The sequence below is a fragment of the Streptopelia decaocto genome, assembly GCF_964273445.1.
Source record: "Streptopelia decaocto genome assembly, chromosome: 29".
In the NCBI taxonomy this organism is placed as follows: domain Eukaryota; kingdom Metazoa; phylum Chordata; class Aves; order Columbiformes; family Columbidae; genus Streptopelia; species Streptopelia decaocto.
In genome coordinates, this window is record NC_138684.1 from 1 (window position 1) to 26,596 (window position 26,596).

Genomic DNA, 26,596 nt, shown 5'->3' on the forward strand with positions numbered 1-26,596 from the left:
AATATAGAGCATCCCCCTAATTACACCGTGTCCCCCCCCCTCCAGTATTACATCCCCCCCCCCAATATAGAGCATCCCCCTAATTACACTGTGTCCCCCCGCCCGGTATTACATCCCCCCCCCAATATAGAGCATCCCCCTAATTACACCGTGTCCCCCCCCCCGGTATTACATCCCCCCCCCCAATATAGAGCATCCCCCTAATTACACTGTGTCCCCCCGCCCGGTATTACATCCCCCCCCCAATATAGAGCATCCCCCTAATTACACCGTGTCCCCCCCCCCGGTATTACATCCCCCCCTCCATGCACCGTGACCCCCCCGGTATTACATCCCCCCCCCAATATAGAGCATCCCCCTAATTACACCATAACCCCCCCCGGTATTACACACCCCCCCCCCCCCATGCACCGTAACCGCGTTACCGGGACCCCCCCTAAATATACAGCATCCCCCTAATGACACCGTGTCCCCCCCACACCGAGACCCCTCCCTTCACACGGTACCCCCCCCCCCCATAACGACCCCCCCCCCCCGGTCCCGATGCCCCCCCGCCCCGGTCCCCCCCCCCCCCCCCCCCCGTTCCCGGCCGTACCCGCGCCCCCGTAGCCGGTGGCGATGGCCCAGGCGAGGCTGGCGGCGCTCCGAGCCCTCGCCCCGTCGTACTGGTCGAGCGGGCGGATCTCGGGCACCAGGAAACCCCGGCGCATGGCCGCGGTGGCGGCGGGAGGAGCCGCCACCATCCCCGGGGCCGCGGCGGCTTCACCGGCCCGGCCCGGTTCGCTTTGGCGTTCGGAGACGTTCGGCTCCGCTTCGGGTGGGCTCGGGGAGCGCTCGGGTGGGCTCGGGGAGCGCTCGGGTGCGTTCGGGTGGGTTCGGAAAGGGTTCGGGTGGGTTCGGAAAGGGTTCGGGTGGGTTCGGCAGCGGGCGCGGCCCCGGGAGGGAGCGTGGCGCGAGCGCCAGGTGCGGGGAGGGGAGGGGGGGGGCGGGGCCCCGGGGCACGTGACCGCAGGTGCGCCCCGCCCACTCTCCTGTTCCCGCGGGAAAAGGGGCGGGGCCTGGGCAAGGGGATATTGGGGATAATGGGGATAATGGGGACTGGGGATACTGGGGATACTGGGGATACTGGGGATAATGGGGACTGGGGATACTGGGAGGGACTGGGGGAGCAGAGCCCCTGGGGGCACTGGGGATACTGGGAACACTGGGGATACTGGGAGGGACTGGGGATACTGGGAACACTGGGGATACTGGGGATGCTGGGGATACTGGGAGGGACTGGGAGGGACTGGGGATACTGGGGATACTGGGAACACTGGGGATACTGGGAGGGACTGGGGAGCAGAGCCCCTGGGGATACTGGGAGGGACTGGGGATACTGGGAACACTGGGAGGGACTGGAGATGCTGGGGATACTGGGAGGGACTGGGAGGGACTGGGGATACTGGGAACACTGGGAGGGACTGGGGGAGCAGAGCCCCTGGGGGCACTGGGGGTACTGGGGATACTGGGAGGGACTGGGGATACTGGGAACACTGGGGATACTGGGAGGGACTGGGGGAGCAGAGCCCCTGGGGGCACTGGGGATACTGGGAACACTGGGAGGGACTGGAGATGCTGGGGATACTGGGAGGGACTGGGAGGGACTGGGGATACTGGGAGGGACTGGGGATACTGGGAACACTGGGAGGGACTGGGGATACTGGGAACACTGGGAGGGACTGGGGGAGCAGAGCCCCTGGGGGCACTGGGGATACTGGGAACACTGGGGATACTGCGAGGGACTGGGGGAGCAGAGCCCCTGGGGCACTGGGGATACTGGGAACACTGGGGATAATGGGGATACTGGGAGGGACTGGGAATACTGGGAACACTGGGAGGGACTGGGGATACTGGGAACACTGGGAGGGACTGGGGGAGCAGAGCCCCTGGGGGCACTGGGGATACTGGGAACACTGGGGATAATGGGGATACTGGGAGGGACTGGGGATACTGGGAACACTGGGAGGGACTGGGGATGCTGGGATACTGGGAGGGACTGGGGATACTGGGAACACTGGGAGGGACTGGGGGAGCAGAGCCCCTGGGGATACTGGGAGGGACTGGGAGGGACTGGGGGCTCTAGTGGCACTGGGGATACTGGATGGACTGGGGATACTGGGAGCACTGGGGGAGCAGAGCCCCTGGGGGGATACTGGGAGGGACTGGGAGGGACTGGGAGGGACCAGGGGCTCTGAGCGGCACTGGAGTTACTGGGAATACTGGATGGACTGGCCGGGAACTGGGGATACTGGAAGCACTGGGAGAGCAGAGCCCGGGGGAGGCACTGGGGACACTGGGGATACTGGGAGCACTGGGGAGGGACTGGGGACACTGGGGATACTGGGAGGTGTAGCCCAAAGGGGCACTGGGGATACTGGGAGCACTGGGGGCTCAAAGGGACACTGGGGACACTGGTTGAACTGGGGGTGTAGCCCAAAGGGGCACTGGGGATACTGGGGAAACTGGGAGGACAGGCTGACACTGGAGGTACTGGGGGCATCTCCCCATGTCCCAGTGTCCCCGTGTCCCCATCCCCCGTGTCCCCATGTCCCCATCCCCTGTGTCCATGTCCCCCCATGTCCATGTCCCCCGTGTCCCCTGTGGCCATGTCCTCCATGTCCCTGTGTCCCCATCCTGTTTCCATGTCCCCCATGTCCCCCATGTCCCCCACGTCCCCCACGTCCCCCATGTCCCCCATGTCCCCCACGTCCCCCACGTCCCCCACGTCCCCCATGTCCCCCATGTCCCCATCCCATTTCCTTATCCCCATGTCCCCCCTGTCCGTGTCCCACATGTCCCCTGTGTCCATGTCCTCCCATGTCCCCTATGTCCCCGTGTCCCCATCCCGTTTCCTTATCCCCCGTGTCCATGTCCCCCATGTCCCCCATGTTGTCCATGTCCATGTCCCCATGTCCCCATCCCGTGTCCATGTCCCCCCATGTCCATGTTCCCCATGTCCCCCCGTGTCCCCATCCCCTGTTTCCAAGTCCCCTGTGTCCCCATCCCCTGTTTCCTTATCCCCCATGTCCCCCCCCATGTCCCCCCATGTCCCGTGTCCATGTCCCCCCACGTCCCCCCATGTCCTCCCATGTCCCCCATGTCCCCATGTCGCCATCCCGTTTCCTTATGCCCCATGTCCCCCCATGTCCATGTCCCCATGTCCCTGTGTCCCCATCCCCTGTTTCCATGTCCATGTCCCACATGTCCCCACCCCCTTTGTCTCTGTCCCCTCATGTCCCCCATGTCCATGTCCCCATGTCCCCCTCCCCTGTTTCCATGTCCCCGTGTCCCCATCCCCTGTTTCCTTATCCCCCATGCCCATGTTCCCCCATGTCCCCCATGTCCCCCATGTCCATGTCCCCGTGTCCCTGTGTCCCCATCCCCTGTGTCCATGTCCCCCCATGTCCATGTCCCCTGTGTCCATGTCCCCGTGTCCCCATCCCCTGTTTCCTTATCCCCTGTGTCCATGTCCCCCCATGTCCCCCCATGTCTATGTCCCCGTGTCCCCATCCCCTGTGTCCATGTCCCCCCATGTCCCCCATGTCCCCCCATGTCCCCCATGTCCACCCATGTCCATGTCCCCCCATGTCCCCCCATGTCCCCCCATGTCCCCCATGTCCACCCATGTCCATGTCCACCCATGTCCCCCCATGTCCCCCATGTCCCCCATGTCCCCATCCCCTGTTTCCATGTCCCCCGTGCCCATATCCCACATGTCCCCTATGTCCCCTGTGTCCATTTCCCCCCATGTCCTCCTATGTCCCCGTGTCCCCATCCCCTGTGTCCATGTCCCCCCATGTCCCCGATGTCCATGTTCCCCATGTCCCCGTGTCCCCATCCCATGTCCATGTCCCCCCATGTCCCCCATGTCCTCCTATGTCCCCGTGTCCCCGTGTCCCCATCCCCTGTGTCTATGTCCCCCCATGTCCCCGATGTCCATGTTCCCCATGTCCCCGTGTCCCCATCCCCTGTGTCCATGTCCCCCCATGTCCCCCATGTCCCTGTGTCCCCATCCCCCGTGTCCATGTCCCCCATGTCCGTGTCCACGTCCCCGTGTCCCCGCTCAGCCCCCTCGGGCCCCTCCCCGTGTCCTATTTTCCACCAGTGGCCATGGCAACGCGGGGACCGACACGGGACACGGGGGGGACACGGCGGGGACACGGCGGGGGACATGGTGGGGACACGGGGGGGGGGACACGGGGGGACATGGCGGGGACAGCGGCCATGTGGGGGTTGGGAGGGATGGGGACATGCGGGGGACACGGGAGGGACAGGGATGGGGACACAGAAGGGACATGGGGAGGATGGGGACACACAGGACACGGGAGGGACAGGGATGGGGACATGGAGGGGACACAGGAGGGGTGGGACACAGTGTCATGGGTGGGGACATGGGGACACGGGATGAGGACATGGGATGGATGGGGACACAGAGGGACATGGGGACACGGGATGGGGACATGGGATGGATGGGGACATGGAGAGGACATGGAGGGACATGGGGACACAGGGAATGGGGACACAGAGGGACATGGGGACACGGGATGGGGACATGGGATGGATGGGGACATGGAGAGGACATGGAGGGACATGGGGACACAGGGGATGGGGACACAGAGGACATGGGGACACGGGATGGGGACATGGAGGGACATGGGGACACAGGGGATGGGGACATAGTGGATGGGGACATGGAGGGACATGGGGACATGGGGGATGGGGACACAGGGGGTGGGGACATGGAGGGACATGGGGACACAGGGGATAGGGATGTGGGGACATTGAGGGACATGGGGACGCAGGGGATGGGGACACAGAGGGACATGGGGACACAGAAGGACATGGGGACTCGGGATGGGGACATGAAGGGACATGGGGACATAGGGACATGGGGACATGGAGGGACATGGGGACACAGGGGGCGGGGACACGGAGGGACATGGGGACACAGACATGAAAGGGATGTGGGGACACAGGAGTGACACAGTGGGGACAAGGAGGGGACACAGGGGACATGGCGGGGGACGCAGCACAGTGTCCCTGTCCCCAAGCAGGTGACACCCTGGGGACCTCCCTGACACCCCCCTCCCTCCCCCGCCAGGGGACCCAGGCGTCCGGGACACCCTTGGGTGGGGGAGGGGCGAGGGTGTGGCCACAGGGCCCCTCCCCCCCCCCCACCTTCTCCCAGTTCAACCAGTTGAACCGGCTGAACTGGGACGGGGAGAGGTGGGGGGAGGGGCCCCGGACGCCTGGGTCCCACGGGAGCTATGGGGGAGGGGCAGCCCCGGACGCCTGGGTCCCTCCCCTCCCCGCCCCCCCCCCCCGTTAATCCCCGGCACCGGCTGGAGCCGCCGGGGGCCCCTTAAGAGGCTTAACGGGGCGGGGGGGGAGGGGGCACCCAAATCACCCCCGCACCCACCCCCCCCCACCTGGCATCCCAACCCCCCCATTGCACCAGCACCCACCTCCTGACCCCCCCAGCACCCACCCCCCACCTCCTGACCCCCCCATGCACCCCCAAAGCACCCACCCCCCTATGAGCACCCTGACCCCCCCATTGCACCAGCACCCACCTCCTGACCCCCCCATGCACCCCCAAAGCACCCAACCCCCTATGAGCACCCTGACCCCCCCAATTGCACCAGCACCCACCTCCCTGACCCACCCCAGCACCCACCCCCCATGAGCACCCTGACCCCCCCCATTGCACCAGCACCCACCTCCTGACCCCCCCAGCACCCACCCCCCACCTCCTAACCCCCCCATGCACCCCCAAAGCACCCACCCCCCCCCCATGAGCACCCTGACCCCCCAACCCCCTCAGCACCCACCCCTCACCTCCTGACCCCCCCCCCAATTGCACCCCCCCCCAGTACCCACCCCCCCATGGGCACCCCGACCCCCCATTGCACCCCCCAAGCACCCACTGTCCTATGAGCACCCTGATCCCCCCCTTGCACCCCCCAGCACCCACCTCTGACCCCCCATGCACCCCCAAAGCACCCACCCCCTATGAGCACCCTGACCCCCCCATTGCACCAGCACCCACCACCTGACACCCCCTTTGCACCCCCCCCCCAAGCACCCACTGGGGACACTGTTGGTGACACTGGGGCTGTCACTGTCACCCATGGGTGGCACTGGGGACACTGTTGGTGACACTGGGGCTGTCACTGTCACCCATGGGTGGCACTGGGGCTGTCACTGTCACCCATGGGTGGCATTGGGGACACGGAGCTGGTGACACTGGGGCTGTCACTGTCACCCGTGGGTGGCACTGGGGACACGGCACTGGTGACACTGGGGACTGTCATTGTCACCCATGGGTGGCACTGGGGACACGGTGCTGGTGACACTGGGACTGTCACCCATGGGTGGCACTGGGGATTGACACTGTCACCCATGGGTGGCACTGGGGCTGTCACTGTCACCCGTGGGTGGCACTGGGGACACGGCGCTGGTGGCACTGGGGCTGTCACTGTCACCCATGGGTGGCACTGGGGACACGGCACTGGTGGCACTGGGGCTGTCACTGTCACCCATGGGTGGCACTGGGGCTGTCACTGTCACCCGTGGGTGGCACTGGGGACACGGCACTGGTGGCACTGGGGCTGTCACTGTCACCCATGGGTGGCACTGGGGACTGTCACTGTCACCCATGGGTGGCACTGGGGACACGGCACTGGTGACACTGGGGACTATCATTGTCACCCATGGGTGGCACTGGGGACATGGTGCTGGTGACACTGGGGACTGTCATTGTCACCCATGGGTGGCACTGGGGACACGGTGCTGGTGACACTGGGGACTATCATTGTCACCCATGGGTGGCACTGGGGACATGGTGCTGGTGACACTGGGGACTGTCATTGTCACCCATGGGTGGCACTGGGGACACGGTGCTGGTGACACTGGGACTGTCACCCATGGGTGGCACTGGGGATTGACACTGTCACCCATGGGTGGCACTGGGGCTGTCACCCATGGGTAGCACTGGGGACTGTCACTGTCACCCATGGGTGGCACTGGGGACACGGCACTGGTGGCACTGGGGCTGTCACTGTCACCCATGGGTGGCACTGGGGACACAGCACTCTTGGCACTGGGGACTGTCACTGTCACCCACGGGTGGCACTGGTGACACTGGGGCTGTCACTGTCACCCATGGGTGGCACTGGGGGCACTGTGACCCATGGGTGCCCCCTCTCCCACCCAGGGCCACCCACATCCCCCCGGATGCCTGGGTCCCTTCCCCACGGCTGGGGAGTCACCCACTGGTGACAACAATTTATTGAGGGCACTTGGGGACAGGAGGCACCGCCCGGACGCCGGGGTCCCCTCCAGATGTGGGGTCAGCAGCTGGACAGATCACCAACCAACCAGATGTTGGGGTCCCGATCCAGATGAGCCACCAACATCCAGATGTTCAAGGCACTTAATTGGAAGTGGTTTGACCAACCAGATGTTGGGGGTCAAAGCGGGGAGATTCAACATCCAGATGTGTACACAGACCCAGATGTTGATAGGCCAAGACAGATGTTGAGGTCACATCCAGATGTTTGGTCTCAAATGGTGAGGATTGAGATCCAGATGTTGAGATCCGATCCAGATGCTGAGGGTCAAACTGGGGAGATTCATCATCCAGATGTGTAGACACACAGTTGATGCTTAGCAAATCCAGATGTTGAGATCCTATCCATATAACGGTTTTCAAGACGGTGAGGGTCATTATCCAGATGTTGTGATCAGATCCAGATGTTCCCATCCTCGTACAAAGATCAGTGTTCTTGTTTATATATGGGATATCTATCCAGATGTTGACTCGCATCTGTAAGTGGGACTCAATCACACGGGAGCCCCATCCAGATGTTGGGACAACTGTGTATACAACCTGATATGGCCTCAACATCCAGATGTTCATACATTCACCAAACCCCCTTATTTTGTCGAATCCAGATGTTCAGTTATCCATTCCAGCTGTTTGGGGCCGTTCCCAAGCAACTGAGCTTTACCCCAAATGTTGAACCCCATGCACCCCATTTTTTCAAGCCACATCCAGATGTGGCCACACACCCAAATGGCCAAATTAATCTGCCAGATGTTTTGTTCACATCCCCACCCACCCCCCCCCCCCCCATGTTGTCGCCATCATACAGATGTTTTGTCCCACATCCCCATCCAGATGTTGTGGTCATCCTCGATGTCCACACCCCCACCCAGATTCAGGGAACCTCATCCAGATGTTGAGTCAACCCCCCCCCCCCCCCATTTACACCCCCACCCATATATTGGGTCACCCCCCATGACCTCACCTCCTCCCATTCTACACCCCCCCCCCAGATGTTGCGTCACCCCCCCAATCACCTACTCTCCCCCCCCCATACTGACCCCCCCCCCCCAGATGTTTGGTCACCACCCTATGACCTCCCCCCCCCCCCCCCCCCCCCAATACTGACACCCCCCCAACCAAATGTTGGGTCACCACCCCCCCATAACCCGCCCATACTGACACCCCCCCCCCCCCCAGATGTTGGGTCACCCCCCAGTGACGTTTATTCCTCCCCCCCCCTCCCTCCCCACCCATCGGTGCCGCTAGGGATGCTCCTCCCCCCCCTCCAGGAACTGTCCAATGAGGTGCGCCACGAGGCGGGGCTCCTCCTCGGGCAGCCAATGGCTGGCGCCGGGCAGGACGTGCAGGCGGGCCGAGGGGCGGAGCCTCCGGAAGAGGGCGGGGCCGAGGGCGGGGTCAAGGAACCGGTCCCGGGAGCCCCAGAGCAGCAGCGTGGGGGGAGGGGGCGGCTCGCGCGGCATCGGGGTGTCCCTGGAAGGGGCGGGGGGAAAGGGTTGGGGGGCACCCAATGGGGACCCCGAAATGGGGGAACCCAATGGGAGCATCCAATGGGGGATCCCGAAACGGGGGAACCCAATAGGAGCCCCAATGGGGACCCCGAAATGGGGCACCCAATGGGAGCACCCAGTGGGGACCCCGAAATGGGGGAACCCAATGGGAGCACCCAATGGGGGACCCCAATAGGAGCACCAATGGAGCAGCCAATGGGGGGGACACCCAAAACACAGGGTGACCCCCACTCATGACCCCCCCCACCCATGTCCCCCACCCATGACCCCCCCACCCATGTCTTCCATCCATGTCCCCCACCCATGTCCCCCACCCATGAGCCATTCATGTCCCCCACCCATTTTCCCCACCCATGATCCCCCCCACCCATGTCCCCCACCCATGACCCCCCACCCATTTCCCCCACCCATGTCTCCCATCCATGTCCCCCACCCGTGACCCCCACCCATGTTCCCCCCACCCATTTTCCCCACCCATGTCCCCCACCCATGACCCCCACCCATGTCCCCCACCCATGATCCACCCATGACCCCCACCCATGTCCCCATCCATGACCCCCACCCATGTCCCCCCCCCATGATCCACCTATGACCCCCACCCATGACCCCACCCATGACCCCCACCCATGTCCCCATCCATGACCCCCACCCATGTCCCCCACCCATGATCCACCCATGACCCCCACCCATGACCCCATCCATGTCCCCCACCCATGTTCCCCACCCATGTCCCCCACCCATGATCCTCCACCCATGTCCCCCATCCACGATCCCCCCCATGACTCCCCGCCCATGTCCCCCACCCATGAGCCATTCATGTCCCCCACCCATGTCCCCCACCCATGTCCCCCCACCCATGTCCCCCACCCATGTCTCCCCACCCATGACTCTCCACCCATGTCCCCCCGCCATGTCCCCCACCCATGAGCCATTCATGTCCCCCACCAATGTCCCCCACACATGATCCTCCCATGTCCCCCCACCCATTTTCCCCACCCATGACCCTCACCCATGTCCCCCCCACCCATGAGCCAATGTCCCCCACCCATTTTCCCCACCCATGTCCCCCCACCCTTGACCCCCACCCATGACCCCCCCACCCATGTCCCCCCACCCATGTCCCCCCACCCATTTTCCCCACCCATGACCCCCACCCCTGACCCCCACCCATGTCCCCCCACCCATGTCCCCCACCCATGTCCCCCCCACCCATGATCCACCCATGACTCCCCACCCATGTCCCCCCCCCCATAAGCCATTCATGGCCACCCACCAGTGACCCCCACCCATGCCCCCCCCATGCCCCCCACCGGAAGAGGTTTCGGTAGTAGTGCACGGGGGGGCTGAGCCCCCCGGGCTGCGCCAGCCCGAACAGGTAACACTCCAGCTCGCGGGGGCCCAGGCGGCGCGCGGGGTCCCGGACCCCCGACCACGGGGACGTCAGCACCGTCCGGATCAGCTGGGACACCGGACACCCCGTGGGACGAGGGACACAGGACACCCCATGGGACAAGGGACACAGGGACACCCCGTGGGACAAGGGACACGGGGACACCCCCATGGGACAAGGGACACAGGGACACCCCGTGGGACGAGGGACACAGGACACCCCGTGGGATGAGGGACACAGGACACCCCGTGGGATGAGGGACATGGGGACACCCCGTGGGACGAGGGACACGGGGGGACACAGGATACCCCGTGGGACGAGGGACACGGGGACATGGGACACCCCGTGGGACAAGGGACACGGGGACACCCCCATGGGACAAGGGACACAGGGACACCCCGTGGGATGAGGGACATGGGGACATGGGACACCCCGTGGGACAAGGGATATGGGGACGCGGGACACCCCGTGGGACAAGGGACACGGGACACCCCGTGGGACAAGGGACGCGGGGACACCCCCATGGGACGAGGGACAAGGCGGGGACACGGGGACACCCCAAAGGGACAAGGGACGAGGGGAGACATGGGGACACCCCGTGGGACGAGGGACATGGGGACACCCCATGGGACAAGGGACACGGGGACACAGGGACACCCTGTGGGACAAGGGACACGGGGACATCCCCATGGGACAAGGGACACAGGGACACCCCGTGGGACGAGGGACACAGGGACACCCTGTGGGACAAGGGACGCGGGGACATGGGACACCCTGTGGGACAAGGGACATGGGGACACCCCATGGGACAAGGGACAGGGGGACACGGGACACCCCGTGGGACAAGGGACATGGGGACACCCCGTGGGACGAGGGACACAGGGACATGGGACACTCCGTGGGACGAGGGACGCGGGACACCCCGTGGGACAAGGGACACGGGGACACGGGGACACCCCAAAGGGACAAGGGACAAGGGGAGACATGGGGACACCCCATGGGACAAGGGACGCGGGGGGACATGGGGACACCCCATGGGACAAGGGATGCGGGGGGACACAGGGACACCCCCGTGGGACAAGGGATGCGGGGGGTGGGACGGGAGGGGACAGGGAGGGGATATGGGGACAAGTTGGGGATGTGGGGACAAGGTGGGGACATGGGGATGAGGTGGGGATGTGGGGATGAGGTGGGGACATGGGGATGAAGTGGGGACATGGGGACAATGTGGGGACATGGGGACAAGGTGGGGACATGGGGATGAAGTGGGGACATGGGGACAAGTTGGGGACATGGGGATGAGGTGGGGACATGGGGACAAGTTGGGGACATGGGGATGGGGCATCTTGGGTAGAGTTGAGGCAGGAGGTGACAGGGAGTGGCCAAGGGGACAAGGTGGGGACAAGGGGACAAGGTGGGGACATGGGGATGAGGTGAGGACAAGGGGACAATGGGGGGACATGGGGACAAGATGAGGATGTAGAGATGAGGTGGGGCCAAGGGAACAAGGTGGGGACATGGGGATGGTCCATCTTCTTGGGTTGGGTTGGGACAGGAGGTGACAGGGGGTGGCTGAGGGGACAAGATGGGGACATGGGGACAGGTAGGAGCATGGGGATGAGGTGGGGACATAGGGATGAGATGGGGAGATGCGGATGAGATGGGGACTTGGGGACAAGGTGGGGACATGGGGATGAGGTGGGGACATGGGGACAAGGTGGGAACAAGGGGATGAGGTGGGGACAAGGTGATGAAGTGGGGACAAGGAGACAAGAAGTGGACAAGGTGGGGACATGGGGATGAAGTGGGGACATGGGGACAAGGTGGGAACATGGGGATGAAGTGGGGACATGGGGACAAGGTGGGGACATGGGGATGGGGCATCTTGGGTTGAGTTGAGGCAGGAGGTGACAGGGAGTGGCCAAGGGGACAAGGTGGGGACAAGGGGACAAGGTGGGGACATGGGGATGAGGTGAGGACAAGGGGACAAGATGGGGACATGGGGACAAGGTGGGAGCATGGGGATGAGGTGGGGACATGGGGATGAGATGAGGACTTGGGGACAAGGTGGGGACATGGGGATGAAGTGGGGACGTGGGGATGAGGTGGGAACAAGGGGATGAAGTGGGGACAAGGAGACAAGAGGGGGACAAGGTGGGGACATGGGGATGAGGTGGGGACATGGGGATGAGATGAGGACTTGGGGACAAGGTGGGGACATGGGGATGAGGTGGGGACATGGGGATGAGGTGCGGACAAGGGGACAATGGGGGGACATGGGGACAAGATGAGGATGTAGAGCCGAGGTGGGACCAAGGGAACAAGGTGGGGACACGGGGATGGTCCATCTTCTTGGGTTGGGTTGGGACAGGAGGTGACAGGGGCCAGCGTGGGGCCATGGGGACAGCATGGGGCCATGGGGACAGTGTGGGGACAGCGTGGGGACAGCATGGGGACCCACCTGGAAGTCGGCGAGCGCCAGCAGCAGCTCGGGCAGCCACGGCAGCTGGAACAGGAACACGTAGCTGGAGCGCAGCAGCTGGCTGGGGTGGCAGGCGGTGAAATCTGCGCCGGGGGGACACCCGTGTCACCCACGGGTGCCACCGCCACAGGTGACACCTCACGGGATGGCTGTGAGATTGGGAACCCAACGGCCTTGGCCATGGGAGGTGGAACCTGGTGGCGTTGGCCGGGAGGTGGGATGTGATACGGCACCCAATGGTGTGGTCATGGAGATGGCACCCAATGGTGTGGTCATTGGAGGTGGCACCCAATGACATTGGCCATGAGAGGTGGCACCCAATGGTGGGGTCATTGGAGGTGGCACCCAATGGTGGCACCCAATGGCACGGTCATGGAGATGGCAACAAATGGCGGGACCAAGAGAGGTGGCACCCAATGGTGTGGTCATTGGAGGTGGCACCCAACAATGGTGGCACCCAATGGTGTGGTCATTTGAGATGGCACCCAACGGTGGCACACAATGGTGTGGTCATTGGAGGTGGCACCCAATGGTGGCACCCAATGGTGTGGTCATTGGAGGTGGCACCCAATGACATTGGCCATGAGAGGTGGCACCCAATGGTGTGGTCATTGGAGGTGGCACCCAATGGTGGCACCCAATGGCACGGTCATGGAGATGGCAACAAATGGCGGGACCAAGAGAGGTGGCACCCAATGGTGTGGTCATTGGAGGTGGCACCCAATGGTGGCACCCAATGGTGTGGTCATTGGAGATGGCACCCAATGGCGTGACCAAGAGAGGTGGCACCCAATGGTGTGGTCATTGGAGGTGGCACCCAATGGTGGCACCCAATGGTGTGGTCATTGGAGATGGCACCCAATGGTGTGACCAAGAGAGGTGGCACCCAATGGTGTGGTCATGGAGATGGCACCCAATGGTGGCACCCAATGGTGTGGTCATTGGAGATGGCATCCAATGGCATTGGCCATGAGAGGTGGCACCCAATGGTGTGGTCATGGAGATGGCACCCAACGGTGCCACCCAACAGTGGCACCCAATGGTGTGGTCATTGGAGATGGCACCCAATGGTGGCACCCAATGGTGTGGTCATTGGAGGTGGCACCCAATGGTGTGGTCATGGAGATGGCACCCAACAGTGGCACCCAATGGTGTGGTCATTGGAGGTGGCACCCAATGGCATTGGCCATGAGAGGTGGCACCCAATGGTGTGGTCATTGGAGGTGGCACCCAACAATGGTGGCACCCAATGGTGTGGTCATTGGAGGTGGCACCCAATGGTGTGGTCAGATGGCACCCAATGGTGTCACCAAGAGATGGCACCCAATGGCATCACCAAGAGACGGGACCTGACGTCACGGCCACCAGAGATGGCGCCCAACCACACAACCAGTGACAGGTGGCACCCAACACCATCACCAAGAGCTGCCACCCAATGCCACCACCACGTCCCCACCCCCCCAGGTGTCCCCAAGGCCGCGTCACCTGCCATCCACGCTCGATGCGGCGCCGCCATGATCACCAGCTTGTCCACCAGCTCCGGGTGGCTCAGCGCCACCTCCCAGGCCAGGAGGCCCCCGAAGTCGTGTCCCACCAGGACGCACTTGGGTGACCCCGGGGGTGTCCCCAGCGCCTCGATGACCTCGCGGATGTCCCCGAGGAGCAGCTCCAGGCGGTAGCTGTCGCGGCCGCAGGGTTTGTCGGAGGCGCCGTAGCCGCGCAGGTCCAGCGCCACGGCGCGGAACCGGCCGCCCAGCTCCTGCAGCAGGAAGCGCCAGCAGAACCTGCGGGGACAATGGGGACGTTGTGGGGACAGTGGTGTCACCTCCCCTGGGGACGCCCGGGGGTGCTGGGGAGGTGGTTGTCGTGGCACCCATGGGGATACGCGGCGGTTCTGGGGACACCCGGTGGTGCTGGGGACACCCATTGGTGCTGGGGAGGTGGTTGTGGTGTCACCATGGGGTGGCAGTCGGTGTCACCTCCCCTGGGGACACCCAACAGTCCTGGGGACACCCAGTGGTTCTGGGGAGGTGGCTGTGGTGTCACCCATGGGGACACCCACTGGTTCTGGAGGAGGTGACAGTGGTGTCACCCCCACCTTGGGGACACCCAACGGTTCTGGGGGAGGTGACAGTGGTGTCACCCATGGGGACACCCACTGGTTGTGGGGAGGTGGCTGTGGTGTCACCATGGGGTGGTGGGTGGTGTCACCTCCCCTGGGGACACCCAGTGGTGCTGGGGAGGTGACAGTGGTGACACCCATGGGGACACCCAGTGGTTCTGGGGAGGGGACAGTGGTGACACCATGGGGACACCCACTGGTTCTGGGGACACCCACTGGTTCTGGGGAGGTGACAGTGGTGACACCCATGGGGACACCAACAGGTCTGGGGACACCCACTGGTTCTGGGGACACCCACTGGTTCTGGAGAAGGTGACAGTGGTGTCACCCCCACCTTGGCGACACACACCAGTTCTGGGGAGGTGACAGTGGTGTCACCCATGGGGACACCCAACGGTTCTGGGGACACCCAGTGATTCTGGGGGAGGTGACAGTGGTGTCACCCATGGGGACACCCAACGGTTCTGGGGACACCCAGTGATTCTGGGGGAGGTGACAGTGGTGTCACCCATGGGGACACCCAACGGTTCTGGGGACACCCAGTGGTTCTGGGGGAGGTGACAGTGGTGTCACCCCCACCTTGGGGACACCCAACGGTTCTGGGGGAGGTGACAGTGGTGTCACCCATGGGGACACCCACTGGTTGTGGGGAGGTGGCTGTGGTGTCACCATGGGGCGGTGGTCAGTGTCACCTCCCCTGGGGACACCCAGCGGTGCTGGGGAGGTGACAGTGGTGACACCCATTGGGACACCCACAGGTTCTGGGGACACCCACTGGTTCTGGGGAGGTGGCCGTGGTGACACCATGGGGACACCCACTGGTTCTGGGGACACCCACTGGTTCTGGGGACACCCAGTGGTGCTGGGGAGGTGGTTGTGGTGGCACCCATGGGGACACCCACAGCTTCGGGGGACACCCAATGGTTCTGGGGACACCCACCAGTTCTGGGGGAGGTGACAGCGGTGCCACCCTTGGGGACACCCCCAGCCCTGGGAGGTGACAGCGGTGACATTGGGGGTTGGTCGTCAGTGTCACCTCCCTTGGGGACACCCCCAGCTGTGGGGGAGGTGACAGCAGTGCCACCCTTGGGGACACCCCAGCCCTGGGGAGGTGACAGTGGTGACACTGAGGGATGGTGGTCAGTGTCACCTCCCTTGGGGACACCCCCAGCCCTGGGAGGTGACAGCGGTGCCACCCTTGGGGACACCCCAGCCCTGGGAGGTGACAGCGGTGACATCCATGGGGACACCCACCAGTTCTGGGGGAGGTGACAATGGTGACACCCTTGGGGACAGCCCCAGCCCTGGGAGGTGACAGCAGTGACACCCCCAGCCCTGGGGAGGTGACAGCGGTGACACCCCCAGCCCTGGGAGGTGACAGCAGTGACACCCCCAGCCCTGGGAGGCGACATCGGTGACATCCATGGGGACACCCCCAGCTGTGGGGAGGTGACAGCAGTGACACCCCCAGCCCTGGGGAGGTGACAGCAGTGACACCCTTGGGGACACCCCCAGCCCTGGGAGGTGACAGCAGTGACACCCCCAGCCCTGGGGAGGTGACAATGGTGCCACCCTTGGGGACACCCACCAGTTCTGGGGGAACCCGTGCAGCAGCAGCATCAACGGGGCGTCGGGGGGACCCCGAGTGACGTAGTGCAGACGCAGCCCCGATTCCTGGGGGGGGGGGGACAATGGGGGTGTCAGTGGGTTCCCCCCCCACCCTCCTAAATTGAGCCCCCCACACATAACCCCGCCCCCTACCCCCAAATCCTCCAGACCCCCCCGAGACCCCCCAAATCTCACCACCCCCCCGGGGCCCCCCCAGAAACCCCCAGACCCCCCCAAACCCCCTGACCTCCCCCAGACCCCCCATTAACCCTCAAGACCCCCCCAGGACCCCCAAAAACCCTCAAGACCCCCCAAACCCCCTGATCTCCCCCAGACCCCCATTAACCCTCAAGACCCCCCCTGGACTCCCCCCAAAACCCCCAGACCCCCCCATTGGGCACCCCCCAAATGCTCCCAAGCCCCCCCCCCAGCCCCCAAACCCCCCATTAACCCCCAAGACCCCCCCTGGACCCCCCAAAAACCCCCAGACCCCCCCCCAAACCCCCCATTGGGGACCCCCCAAATACTCCCAAGCCCCCCCCCCAGCCCCCAAACCCCCCATTAACCCTCAAGACCCCCCTGGACTCCCCCCAAAACCCCCCAGACCCCCCCAAACCCCCCATTGGGGACCCCCCAAATACTCCCAAGACCCCCCCCAAGCCCCCAAACCCCCCATTAACCCTCAAGACCCCCCCTGGACCCCCCAAAAACCCCCAGACCCCCCCAAACCCCCCATTGGGGACCCCCCAAATACTCCCAAGACCCCCCCAAGCCCCCAAACCCCCCATTAACCCTCAAGACCCCCCTGGACCCCCCAAAAACCCCCAGACCCCCCCAAGCCCCCAGACCCCCAATTAACCCTCCAAACCCCCAACCTCCCCCAGACCCCCCATTAACCCTCAAGACGCCCCCAAGCCCCCCAACCCTCAATTAACCCCCAGGACCCCCCAAAACCCTCAAGACCCCCCAAACCCCTGATCTCCCCAGACCCCCATTAACCCTCAAGACCCCCCCAAGCCCCCAAAGCCCCCATTAACCCCCAAGACCCCACCCCGGACTCCCCCCAAAACCCCAAGACCCCCCCCTGGACTCCCCCAAAACCCCAGACCCCCCCAAACCCCCCATTGGGCACCCCCCAAATGCTCCCAAGACCCCCCCCAAGCCCCCAACCCCCAATTAACCCTCAAGACCCCCCCTGGACTCCCCCCAGACCCCCCTAACCCCCCCATTGGGCACCCCCCAAATGCTCCCAAGACCCCCCCCCCCAAGCCCCCAAACCCCCCATTAACCCCCAAGACCCCCCCTGGATTCCCCCCCAAACCCCCCATTAACCCCCAAGACCCCCCCTGGACCCCCCAAAAACCCTCAGACCCCCCCAAACCCCCCCATTGGGGACCCCCCAAATACTCCCAAGCCCCCCCCCAAGCCCCCAAACCCCCAATTAACCCTCAAGACCCTCCCCGGGACCCCCCAAAACCCCCAGACCCCCCCAAGCCCCCAGACCCCAATTAACCCTCCAAACCCCCCAACCTCCCCCAGACACCCCATTAACCCTCAAGACCCCCCCCTGGACTCCCCCCAAAACCCCCAGACCCCCCCATTGGGGACCCCCCAAATGCTCCCAAGCCCCCCCCCCAGCCCCCAAACCCCCCATTAACCCCCAAGACCCCCCCTGGACCCCCCAAAAACCCCCACACCCCCCCCAAACCCCCCATTGGGGACCCCCCAAATACTCCCAAGACCCCCCCCAAGCCCCCAAACCCCCCATTAACCCTCAAGACCCCCCCTGGACTCCCCCCAAAACCCCCAGACCCCCCCAAATCCCCCATTGGGGACCCCCCAAATGCTCCCAAGACCCCCCCCCCAAGCCTCCAACCCCCAATTAACCCTCAAGACCCCCCCTGGACTCCCCCCAAAACCCCCAGACCCCCCCAACCCCCCCATTGGGCACCCCCCAAATGCTCCCAAGCCCCCCCCCAAGCCCCCAACCCCCAATTAACCCCAACCCCCCCTGGACTCCCCCCAAAACCCCCAGACCCCCCAACCCCCCCCATTGGGCACCCCCCAAATGCTCCCAAGCCCCCCCCAAGCCCCCAACCCCCAATTAACCCCAACCCCCCCCCCAGACCCCCCCAAATCCCCCCCCCCCCACCTTGAGGCGCAGGTAGCGGTGCTCCCCGAATGTACCATCGGCCAGGCCGGGGGGGGGTCGGTCCCGCAGGCGCCACCAAAACGTGCAGCGGGGGCCGCGGCGCAGCAGCAGCAACACCCCCCAGAGCCCATAGGCTGCCCCGGCGGCCATGGCGGCCACCGCCACCCCCAGGCGGGCCAGCAGGCGGCGCAGGGCCAGCAGGAGGCGGGTGGGGGCGAGCAGCAGCCAGCACAGCGACAGCAGCATTGGGGACACCTGGGGACACCTGGGGACACGGGGAAACCAGCCCCTGGGGTGGCTGGGGAAGCAGGGTCACGTGGCACCAGGGTCACGTGGCACAAGGGTGTCCCCATGTCCCATGTCACCAGGGTCCCATGTCATCAAGGTGTCCCCATGTCCCAAGTCATTAAGGTCACATGTCCCCAGGGTGTCCCATCCCCATGGTGACGATGTCACCAGGGTCCCATGTCACCATGGTGTCCCATCCCCATGGTGGCTCTATCTCCATGGTGACTATGTCACCAGGGTGTCCCCATGTCCCATGTCACCAAGGTCCCATGTCACCAGGGTGTCCCATCCCCATGGTGACCATGTCACCAGGGTCCCATGTCACCAGGGTGTCTCATCCCCATGGTGACCATGTCACCAAGGTCCCATGTCACCAAGGTCCCATCTCACCAGGGTGTCTCCATGTCACATGGCACCAGGGTCACATGTCACCAGGGTGTCCCATCCCCGTGGTGACCATGTCACCAAGGTCCCATCTCACCAGGGTGTCCCATCCCTGTGGTGACCATGTCACCAAGGTCCCATCTCACCAGGGTGTCCCCACGTCACATGTCCCCAGGGTGTCCCATCCCCATGGTGACCACATCACCATGGTCCCATGTCACCATGGTGTCCCATCCCCATGGTGGCTCCATCCCCATGGTGACCATGTCACCAGGGTCCCATGTCACCAGGGTGTCCCATCCCCATGGTGACCATGTCACCGGGGCCCCATGTCACCAAGGTCCCATCTCACCAGGGTGTCCCCATGTCACAAGGCACCAGGGTCCCATGTCACCATGGTGTCCCATCCCCATGGTGGCCCCATCACCAGGGTCCCATGTCATCAAGGTGTCCCCATGTCCCAAGTCATTAAGGTCACATGTCCCCAGGGTGTCCCATCCCCATGGTGACGATGTCACCGGGGTCCCATGTCACCATGGTGTCCCATCCCCATGGTGGCTCCATCCCCATGGTGACCATGTCACCAGGTGTCCCCATGTCCCATGTCACCAGGGTCCCATGTCACCAGGGTGTCCCCATGTCATATGGCACCAGGGTCACATGTCACCAGGGTGTCCCATCCCCATGGTGACCATGTCACCAAGGTCCCATGTCACCAAGGTCCCATCTCACCAGGGTGTCTCCATGTCACATGGCACCAGGGTCACATGTCCCCATGGTGTCCCATCCCTGTGGTGACCATGTCACCAGGGTCACATGTCCCAGGGTGTCCCATCCCCATGGTGACCATGTCACCAAGGTCCCATCTCACCAGGGTGTCCCATCCCCGTGGTGACCATGTCACCAAGGTCCCATCTCACCAGGGTGTCCCCACGTCACATGTCCCCAGGTTGTCCCATCCCCATGGTGACCACATCACCATGGTCCCATGTCACTAGGGTCCCATGTCACCATGGTGTCCCATCCCCATGGTGGCTCCATCCCCATGGTGACCATGTCACCAGGGTCCCATGTCACCAGGGTGTCCCATCCCCATGGTGACCATGTCACCAGGGTCCCATGTCACCAGGGTGTCCCATCCCCATGGTGACCATGTCACCAGGGTCCCATGTCACCAGGATGTCCCATCCCCATGGTGACCATGTCACTGGGGTCCCATGTCACCAAGGTCCCATCTCACCAGGGTGTCCCCATGTCACAAGGCACCAGGGTCCCATGTCACCATGGTGTCCCATCCCCATGGTGGCCCCATCACCAGGGTCCCATGTCATCAAGGTGTCCCCATGTCCCAAGTCATCAAGGTCACATGTCACCAGGATGTCCCATCCCCATGGTGACCATGTCACTGGGGTCCCATGTCACTAGGGTCCCATGTCACCATGGTGTCCCATCCCCATGGTGTCTCCATCCCCATGGTGATCATGTCACCAGGGTCCCATGTCACCAAGGTGTCCCATCCCCATGGTGGCTCCATCCCCGTAGTGACCATGTCACCAAGGTCCCATGTCACCAGGGTGTCACCATCCCCATGGTGGCCCCATCACCAGGATCCCATGTCACCAGGGTGTCTCATGACCATGGTGTCCCCATGTCCCATGTCACCAGGGTCCCATGTCACCAGTGTCCCATGTCACCAGGTGTCCCATCTCCATGGTGGCCGTGTCACCAAGGTGGCCCCATCCCCATGGTGGCCTCATCACCAGGGTCCCATGTCACCAGGGTGTCCCCATCCCCATGATGTCCCCATGTCCCATGTCACCAGTGTCCCATGTCACCAGGTGTCCCATCCCCATGGTGGCCGTGTCACCAAGGTGTCACCATCCCCATGGTGGCCTCATCACCAGGGTCCCATGTCATCAAGGTGTCCCCATCCCCATGATGTCCCCATGTCCCATGTCACCAGGGTCCCATGTCACCAGGGTGTCACCATCCCCATGGTGGCCCCATCCCCAGGGTCCCATGTCACCAGTGTCCCATGTCACCAGGTGTCCCATCCCCATGGTGGCTGTGTCACCAAGGTGTCACCATCCCCATGGTGGCCCCATCCCCAGGGTCCCATGTCACCAGTGTCCCATGTCACCAGGTGTCCCATCCCCATGGTGGCTGTGTCACCAAGGTGTCACCATCCCCATGGTGGCCCCATCCCCAGGGTCCCATGTCACCAGTGTCCCATGTCACCAGGTGTCCCATCCCCATGGTGGCTGTGTCACCAAGGTGTCACCATCCCCATGGTGGCCCCATCCCCAGGGTCCCATGTCACCAGTGTCCCATGTCACCAGGTGTCCCATCCCCACGGTGGCCGTGTCACCAAGGTGTCACCATCCCCATGGTGGCCTCATCACCAGGGTCCCATGTCATCAAGGTGTCCCCATCCCCATGATGTCCCCATGTCCCATGTCACCAGGGTCCCATGTCACCAGGGTGTCACCATCCCCATGGTGGCCGTGTCACCAAGGTGTCACCATCCCCATGGTGGCCTCATCACCAGGGTCCCATGTCACCAGGGTGTCCCCATCCCCATGATGTCCCCATGTCCCATGTCACCAGTGTCCCATGTCACCAGGTGTCCCATCCCCATGGTGGCCGTGTCACCAGGGTGTCACCATCCCCATGGTGGCCCCATCCCCAGGGTCCCATGTCACCAGTGTCCCATGTCACCAGGTGTCCCATCCCCACAGTGGCCGTGTCACCAAGGTGTCACCATCCCCATGGTGGCCTCATCACCAGGGTCCCATGTCACCAGGGTGTCCCCATCCCCATGATGTCCCCATGTCCCATGTCACCAGTGTCCCATGTCACCAGGTGTCCCATCCCCACGGTGGCCGTGTCACCAAGGTGTCACCATCCCCATGGTGGCCTCATCACCAGGGTCCCATGTCATCAAGGTGTCCCCATCCCCATGATGTCCCCATGTCCCATGTCACCAGGGTGTCACCATCCCCATGGTGGCCCCATCCCCAGGGTCCCATGTCACCAGGTGTCCCATCCCCACGGTGGCCGTGTCACCAAGGTGGCCCCATCCCCATGGTGGCCCCATCACCAAGATGGCCATGTGCCCATGTCCCCAGGGTGTCCCCGTTGTCCCCATTCCTGGGTGCTGTGTCACTGGGCTGTCCCATTATCAGGGTGTCACCATCAGGGTGTCACCATCACCAGGGTGGCTCTGCCACCACCGTGTCCCTCCCCTGTTGTGCCACATCACCAGGGTCACCCAATGTCCCATGTCACCAGGTGTCCCCTCACACCAGGGGGTCCCATCATGGGGGTGTCCCTGTCCCCTCAGTGTCACCAGGGTGGCACAACAAGGGGGTTTTCCCGTCACCAACGTGTCTCCGTCACCTCGGTGTCCCCGTCGTCACCTCGGTGTCCCCGTCGTCACCTCGGTGTCCCCGTCACGGGCTTGTCACGACATCGGGGTGTCCCTGGCACTGGGGGTCCCCCCATGGGGAGGTCGCTGTCCCATGTCCCCGTCCCCATGTCCCTGTCCCCCTGTCCTGTGTCCCTGTCCCCATGTCCTGATGTCCCTGTCCCATGTCCCTGTCCCCCTGTCCCTGTCCCATGTCCCCGTCCCCATGTCCCTGTCCCTCTGCCTGTGTCCCTGTCCCCTTGTCCCTGTCCCATGTCCCCGTCCCCATGTCCCTGTCCCCCTGTCCTGTGTCCCTCTGTCTGTGTCCCTGTCCCTCTGTCCTGGTTCTCATCCCTGGTCCCTTAGTCCCTGTCCTGTGTCCCTGTCCCTCTGTCCTGGTTCTCATCCCTGGTCCCTTAGTCCCTGTCCCCAAGTGTTCCTGTCCACCTGTCCTGATGTCGCTGTCCCATGTCCCTGTGTCCCTGTCCTGTGTCCCTGTCCCCCTGTCCCATGTCCCTGTCCCTCTGTCTGTGTCCCTGTCCCTCTGTCCTGGTTCTTGTCCCTGGTCCCATAGTCCCTGTCCTGGTGTCCCTGTCCCCATGTCCCTGTCCCTCTGTCCTGTGTCCCTGTCCCCCTGTCCCTGTCCCATGTCCCCGTCCCCATGTCCCTGTCCCTCTGTCCCTGTCCCCCTGTCCTGTGTCCCTGTCCCATGTCCCTGTCCCTCTGTCCTGTGTCCCCGTCCCCATGTCACTGTCCCCCTGTCCTGATGTCCCTGTCCCATGTCCCTGTCCCCCTGTCCCTGTCCCCCTGTCCTGATGTCCCTGTCCCTCTGTCTGTGTCCTTGTCCCTCTGTCCTGGTTCTTGTCCCTGGTCCCTTAGTCCCTGTCCCTCTGTCCCTGTCCCCCTGTCCCATGTCCCTGTCCCTCTGTCCTGGGTCCCCCTGTCCTGTGTCCCTGTCCCCCTGTCCCAGTTCCTGTCCCCAGTCCCCTTGTCCCTGTCCTGGTCCCTCTGTCCCTGTCCCCCTGTCCTGTCCCCATGTCCCAGGTCCCTGTCCCCATGTCCCTGTCCCCCTGTCCCTATCCTGTGTCCCTGTCCCCCTGTCCCCTGTCCCATGTCTCTGTCCCAGGTCCCTGTCCCTTGTCCCCCTGTCCCATGTCCCTGTCCCCCTGTCCCGTGTCCCCGTCCCCCTGTCCCCCTGTCCCCTGTCCCATGTCCCTGTCCCCCTGTCCCTGTCCCCCTGTCCCTGTCCCCCTGTCCCCCTGTCCCCCTGTCCCATGTCCCTGTCCCCCTGTCCCGTGTCCCCGTCCCCCTGTCCCCCTGTCCCTCTGTCCCGCTCCCTGTCACCGCCCCCCCCTCCCCCCCCTTCCCGACCTTCTCTCGCCGCTTCCTCCTCCCGCCCGAGCTCAGCCGCGCGCGGCCCCGCCCCCTCCCGCCCATTGGTCGCCACCGGCAGCGAGGGGGCGGGGCCGCGCGAGCGGCAGCCAATGGGACCGCGAGAGGAGTCACGTGAGGGGCGGGAACCACCCCCAGAGTTGGGGAGGGGGGGAACCGGGACCCGAACGCACCAATTTCTGTATATTTTTAAAAAATTTTTCTTTTTTTTTTTTCCCCCCTCCCCGCTTCGCCACTTTTATTCTTATTATTTAATTTTTACCCTTTTCCCCCACTTTTGTACCTTTTTTCCTTTCCTTTTGCTGCTTTTTTTCCCCTTTAAATTTCCCCGTGAAGTTCGAAAACTTCTCAATGTCCATTTCGAATTTTCAATTCTTTTTTACATATTTTCTCCGATTTTAATGGAATGTTCCACCCCCTCCCTCCCCCAACCCGTGTCCCTGTCGCTTGAAGGGGGGTGTGGGGGGCAAAGAAATGGGGCGAAACGCGGCGATTTTTGTACAAAACCCAAGAGCTGCGTTTAATTCGCGGCCGCGGCGGCGACTTCCCGGGAACGGCGGGAAACGCGGCGGCGGGAACGGCGGGAAACGCGGGAAACGCGGCGGCGGGAGCGGGGGGGGCGGGGGGAGAAGGGGGCGGGGTTTATGGCACCGAGTGGGGACGAACCCGCCGGAGCAATTAAAGAACAGCGCGGTAATTAATGAACGAGCGGGGGCGCCGGGGCCGCGGGAAACGGGGCGACCGGGGTTTGGTGGCGCTTGTGGGGGTTTAATTTTTGGGGTTTTATTCTTGTTTTTTTTAAAAAATCAACTTGAGGGGGAAAAGGGGGAAAGAAGAGTAAAAAAAATAAAATAAAAGAGAAAATGGTGGGTTTTTGGGGGAGGGGGGAGGGGATGGGGGAAGGAGGAAAAGAGGAAAATAGGAAAAGGAGGAAAAAGAAAAGAGGGAAAAACGAGGAAAAAAGAGGAAAAAGAAAAGAAGAAAAAGAGGAAAAAAAGAAAAAAGAGAAAAAAGAGGAAAAGAGGAAAAAAAGAAAAAAGAGGAAAAAAGAGGAAAAAAGAGGAAAAGAGGAAAAAAGAGGAAAAAAGAGGAAAAGAGGAAAAGAGGAAAAGAGGAAAAGAGGAAAAGAGGAAAAGAGGAAAAGAGGAAGAAAAAGAGAAAACAGAGGAAAAAAGAGGAAAAAAAGAGAAAAAATAGGAAAAAAAAGGAAAAAAGGAAAAAAGGAAAAAAGGAAAAAAAGGAAAAAAAGGAAAAAAAGGAAAAAAGGAAAAAAGGAAAAAAGGAAAAAAGGAAAAAGGAAAAAAGGAAAAAAGAGGAAAAATAGAGAAAAAAGAGGAAAAAAGAAAAGAGAAAAAGGAGAAAAAAGGAGAAAAGAGAAAAAAGAGAAAAATGAGAAAAAGAGAAAAAGCAGAAAAAAGGAGAAAAGAGAAAAAATGAGAAAAAGAGAAAAAGGAGAAAAAAAGGAGAAAAAAAGGAGAAAAATGAGAAAAAGAAAAAGGAGAAAAAAGGAGGAAAAAAGGGGAAAGAAATAAGGTGGGAAAAGGGGGAAAAAAAAAAGGCGGGAAAAAGGGGAGGAACCGCCCCCAAAGGCGTGAAGGGGCGGGGCTACACATGGCCCCGCCCCCTTTCCCCGCCCAACTCCCCCCCCCCCCAACCAGCCACCACATTCTACCGGTGCCTTTTGGGTGCGAACCCCCAACCCAACTCCCCCAAAACCCCCCAAAACCGTGCGAAATCAACCCAAAAATCACCCCGGGATATACAGTGAATATCAATATAATATATGGGGGGGGGGGGCACCTTATTTTGCGTCCGGGTTGCGATTTTGCCGTCAAGTCTGGAGGATTTTTCTCGGCGTCTTTTGCTGCGAAATGGGGGGAAACTGAGGAAAACGAAGGAAAATGACCCAAAATAAGTCCGTGGGGGGGGGGTAAGGCAGACCCGCCGCTCCCTGCGCCGCCCGAGCTCCAGCCCGCAACTATTTCACCTCTTTTTTAACACTTAACGGAAAGTCCGAAGCTTTTTTTGTTTCTTTTTTTTCCTGCTGGGGAAAATGGGGGAAAAAAAGGAAAATTTTTGCTTTTTTTTCCATTTTTTTCATTTTTTTTTTAAAGAGTCAAATCCGGAGGAAATGAGCCCAAAATCTCCAGGCACCGCTAGAAAAGGTTTTCTTCGAATATTGCCAATAAATCGCTCTGGAAATTCATGTCGATCGTCGCCGCCATCTGCAATTAACGGAAATTAAAGGGAATTAAAGGGAAACGCGTCAATTTGGGGGAAATTTTCCAGTTTTGGCGCATTTTTGGGGAATTTTTCAGGATTCGATGCAATTTTTTAGAGGGAATTTTTTTGCATCCTCAAAGATGTTTTGTGCATACTCAGCAATTTTCTATATATTTTTTTAAAATTCTTGGAATTTTTTAAAATTCTCACAAATTTTTCAGAATTCTCAGAAGTTTTTCTAAATATTC

At 62.2% G+C, this 26,596-nt stretch overlaps 2 protein-coding genes across 12 annotated transcripts in view; both read right to left on the reverse strand.

Moving 5' to 3' along the window:
* Nucleotides 1-7,304: 7,304 nt before the first annotated feature.
* EPHX3 (epoxide hydrolase 3) lies at nucleotides 7,305-24,170 on the reverse strand. 5 transcript variants are annotated; one of them, XM_082073964.1, is made up of 8 exons: nucleotides 24,105-24,170; nucleotides 18,656-18,920; nucleotides 16,484-16,569; nucleotides 14,259-14,557; nucleotides 12,753-12,856; nucleotides 10,212-10,360; nucleotides 8,623-8,863; nucleotides 7,305-7,870 (listed from the first exon to the last, which is right to left on the reverse strand). In XM_082073964.1, the coding sequence occupies exons 2-7, from the start codon at nucleotides 18,899-18,901 to the stop codon at nucleotides 8,635-8,637; spliced, it is 1,113 nt and encodes a 370-aa protein (XP_081930090.1). In that variant the 5' UTR covers nucleotides 18,902-18,920; nucleotides 24,105-24,170; the 3' UTR covers nucleotides 7,305-7,870; nucleotides 8,623-8,634. The 5 variants fall into 5 exon arrangements, with proteins under 5 accessions (XP_081930090.1, XP_081930089.1, XP_081930091.1 ...); XM_082073963.1 differs by having other exon boundaries at nucleotides 18,656-18,953; nucleotides 24,105-24,134; XM_082073965.1 differs by lacking the exon at nucleotides 24,105-24,170 and adding an exon at nucleotides 22,714-22,944.
* A 2,028-nt stretch (nucleotides 24,171-26,198) lies between these two features.
* Nucleotides 26,199-26,596, reverse strand: part of BRD4 (bromodomain containing 4) — a 63,988-nt gene continuing 63,590 nt past the window's right edge. For all 7 annotated transcript variants that reach the window (XM_082073978.1, XM_082073980.1, XM_082073984.1 and 4 more), the window contains one exon: nucleotides 26,199-26,350. In XM_082073978.1, the coding sequence (XP_081930104.1) occupies nucleotides 26,282-26,350 (69 nt within the window). In that variant the 3' untranslated portion in view covers nucleotides 26,199-26,281. The remainder of the gene's footprint in view (nucleotides 26,351-26,596) is intronic.

Coding starts and splice junctions, on each gene's coding strand:
- EPHX3 (XM_082073964.1), bottom strand. CDS start 18,901: ATGCTGCTGTCGCTGTGCTGGCTGCTGCTCGCCCCCACCCGCCTCCTG. Junction 14,558..16,483: donor CACGGGTTCCCCCAGAACTG/GTGGGTGTCCCC, acceptor TTGTCCCCGCAG/GTTCTGCTGGCGCTTCCTGC. Junction 10,361..12,752: donor TGGCGCTCGCCGACTTCCAG/GTGGGTCCCCAT, acceptor CCGGTGTCCCAG/CTGATCCGGACGGTGCTGAC.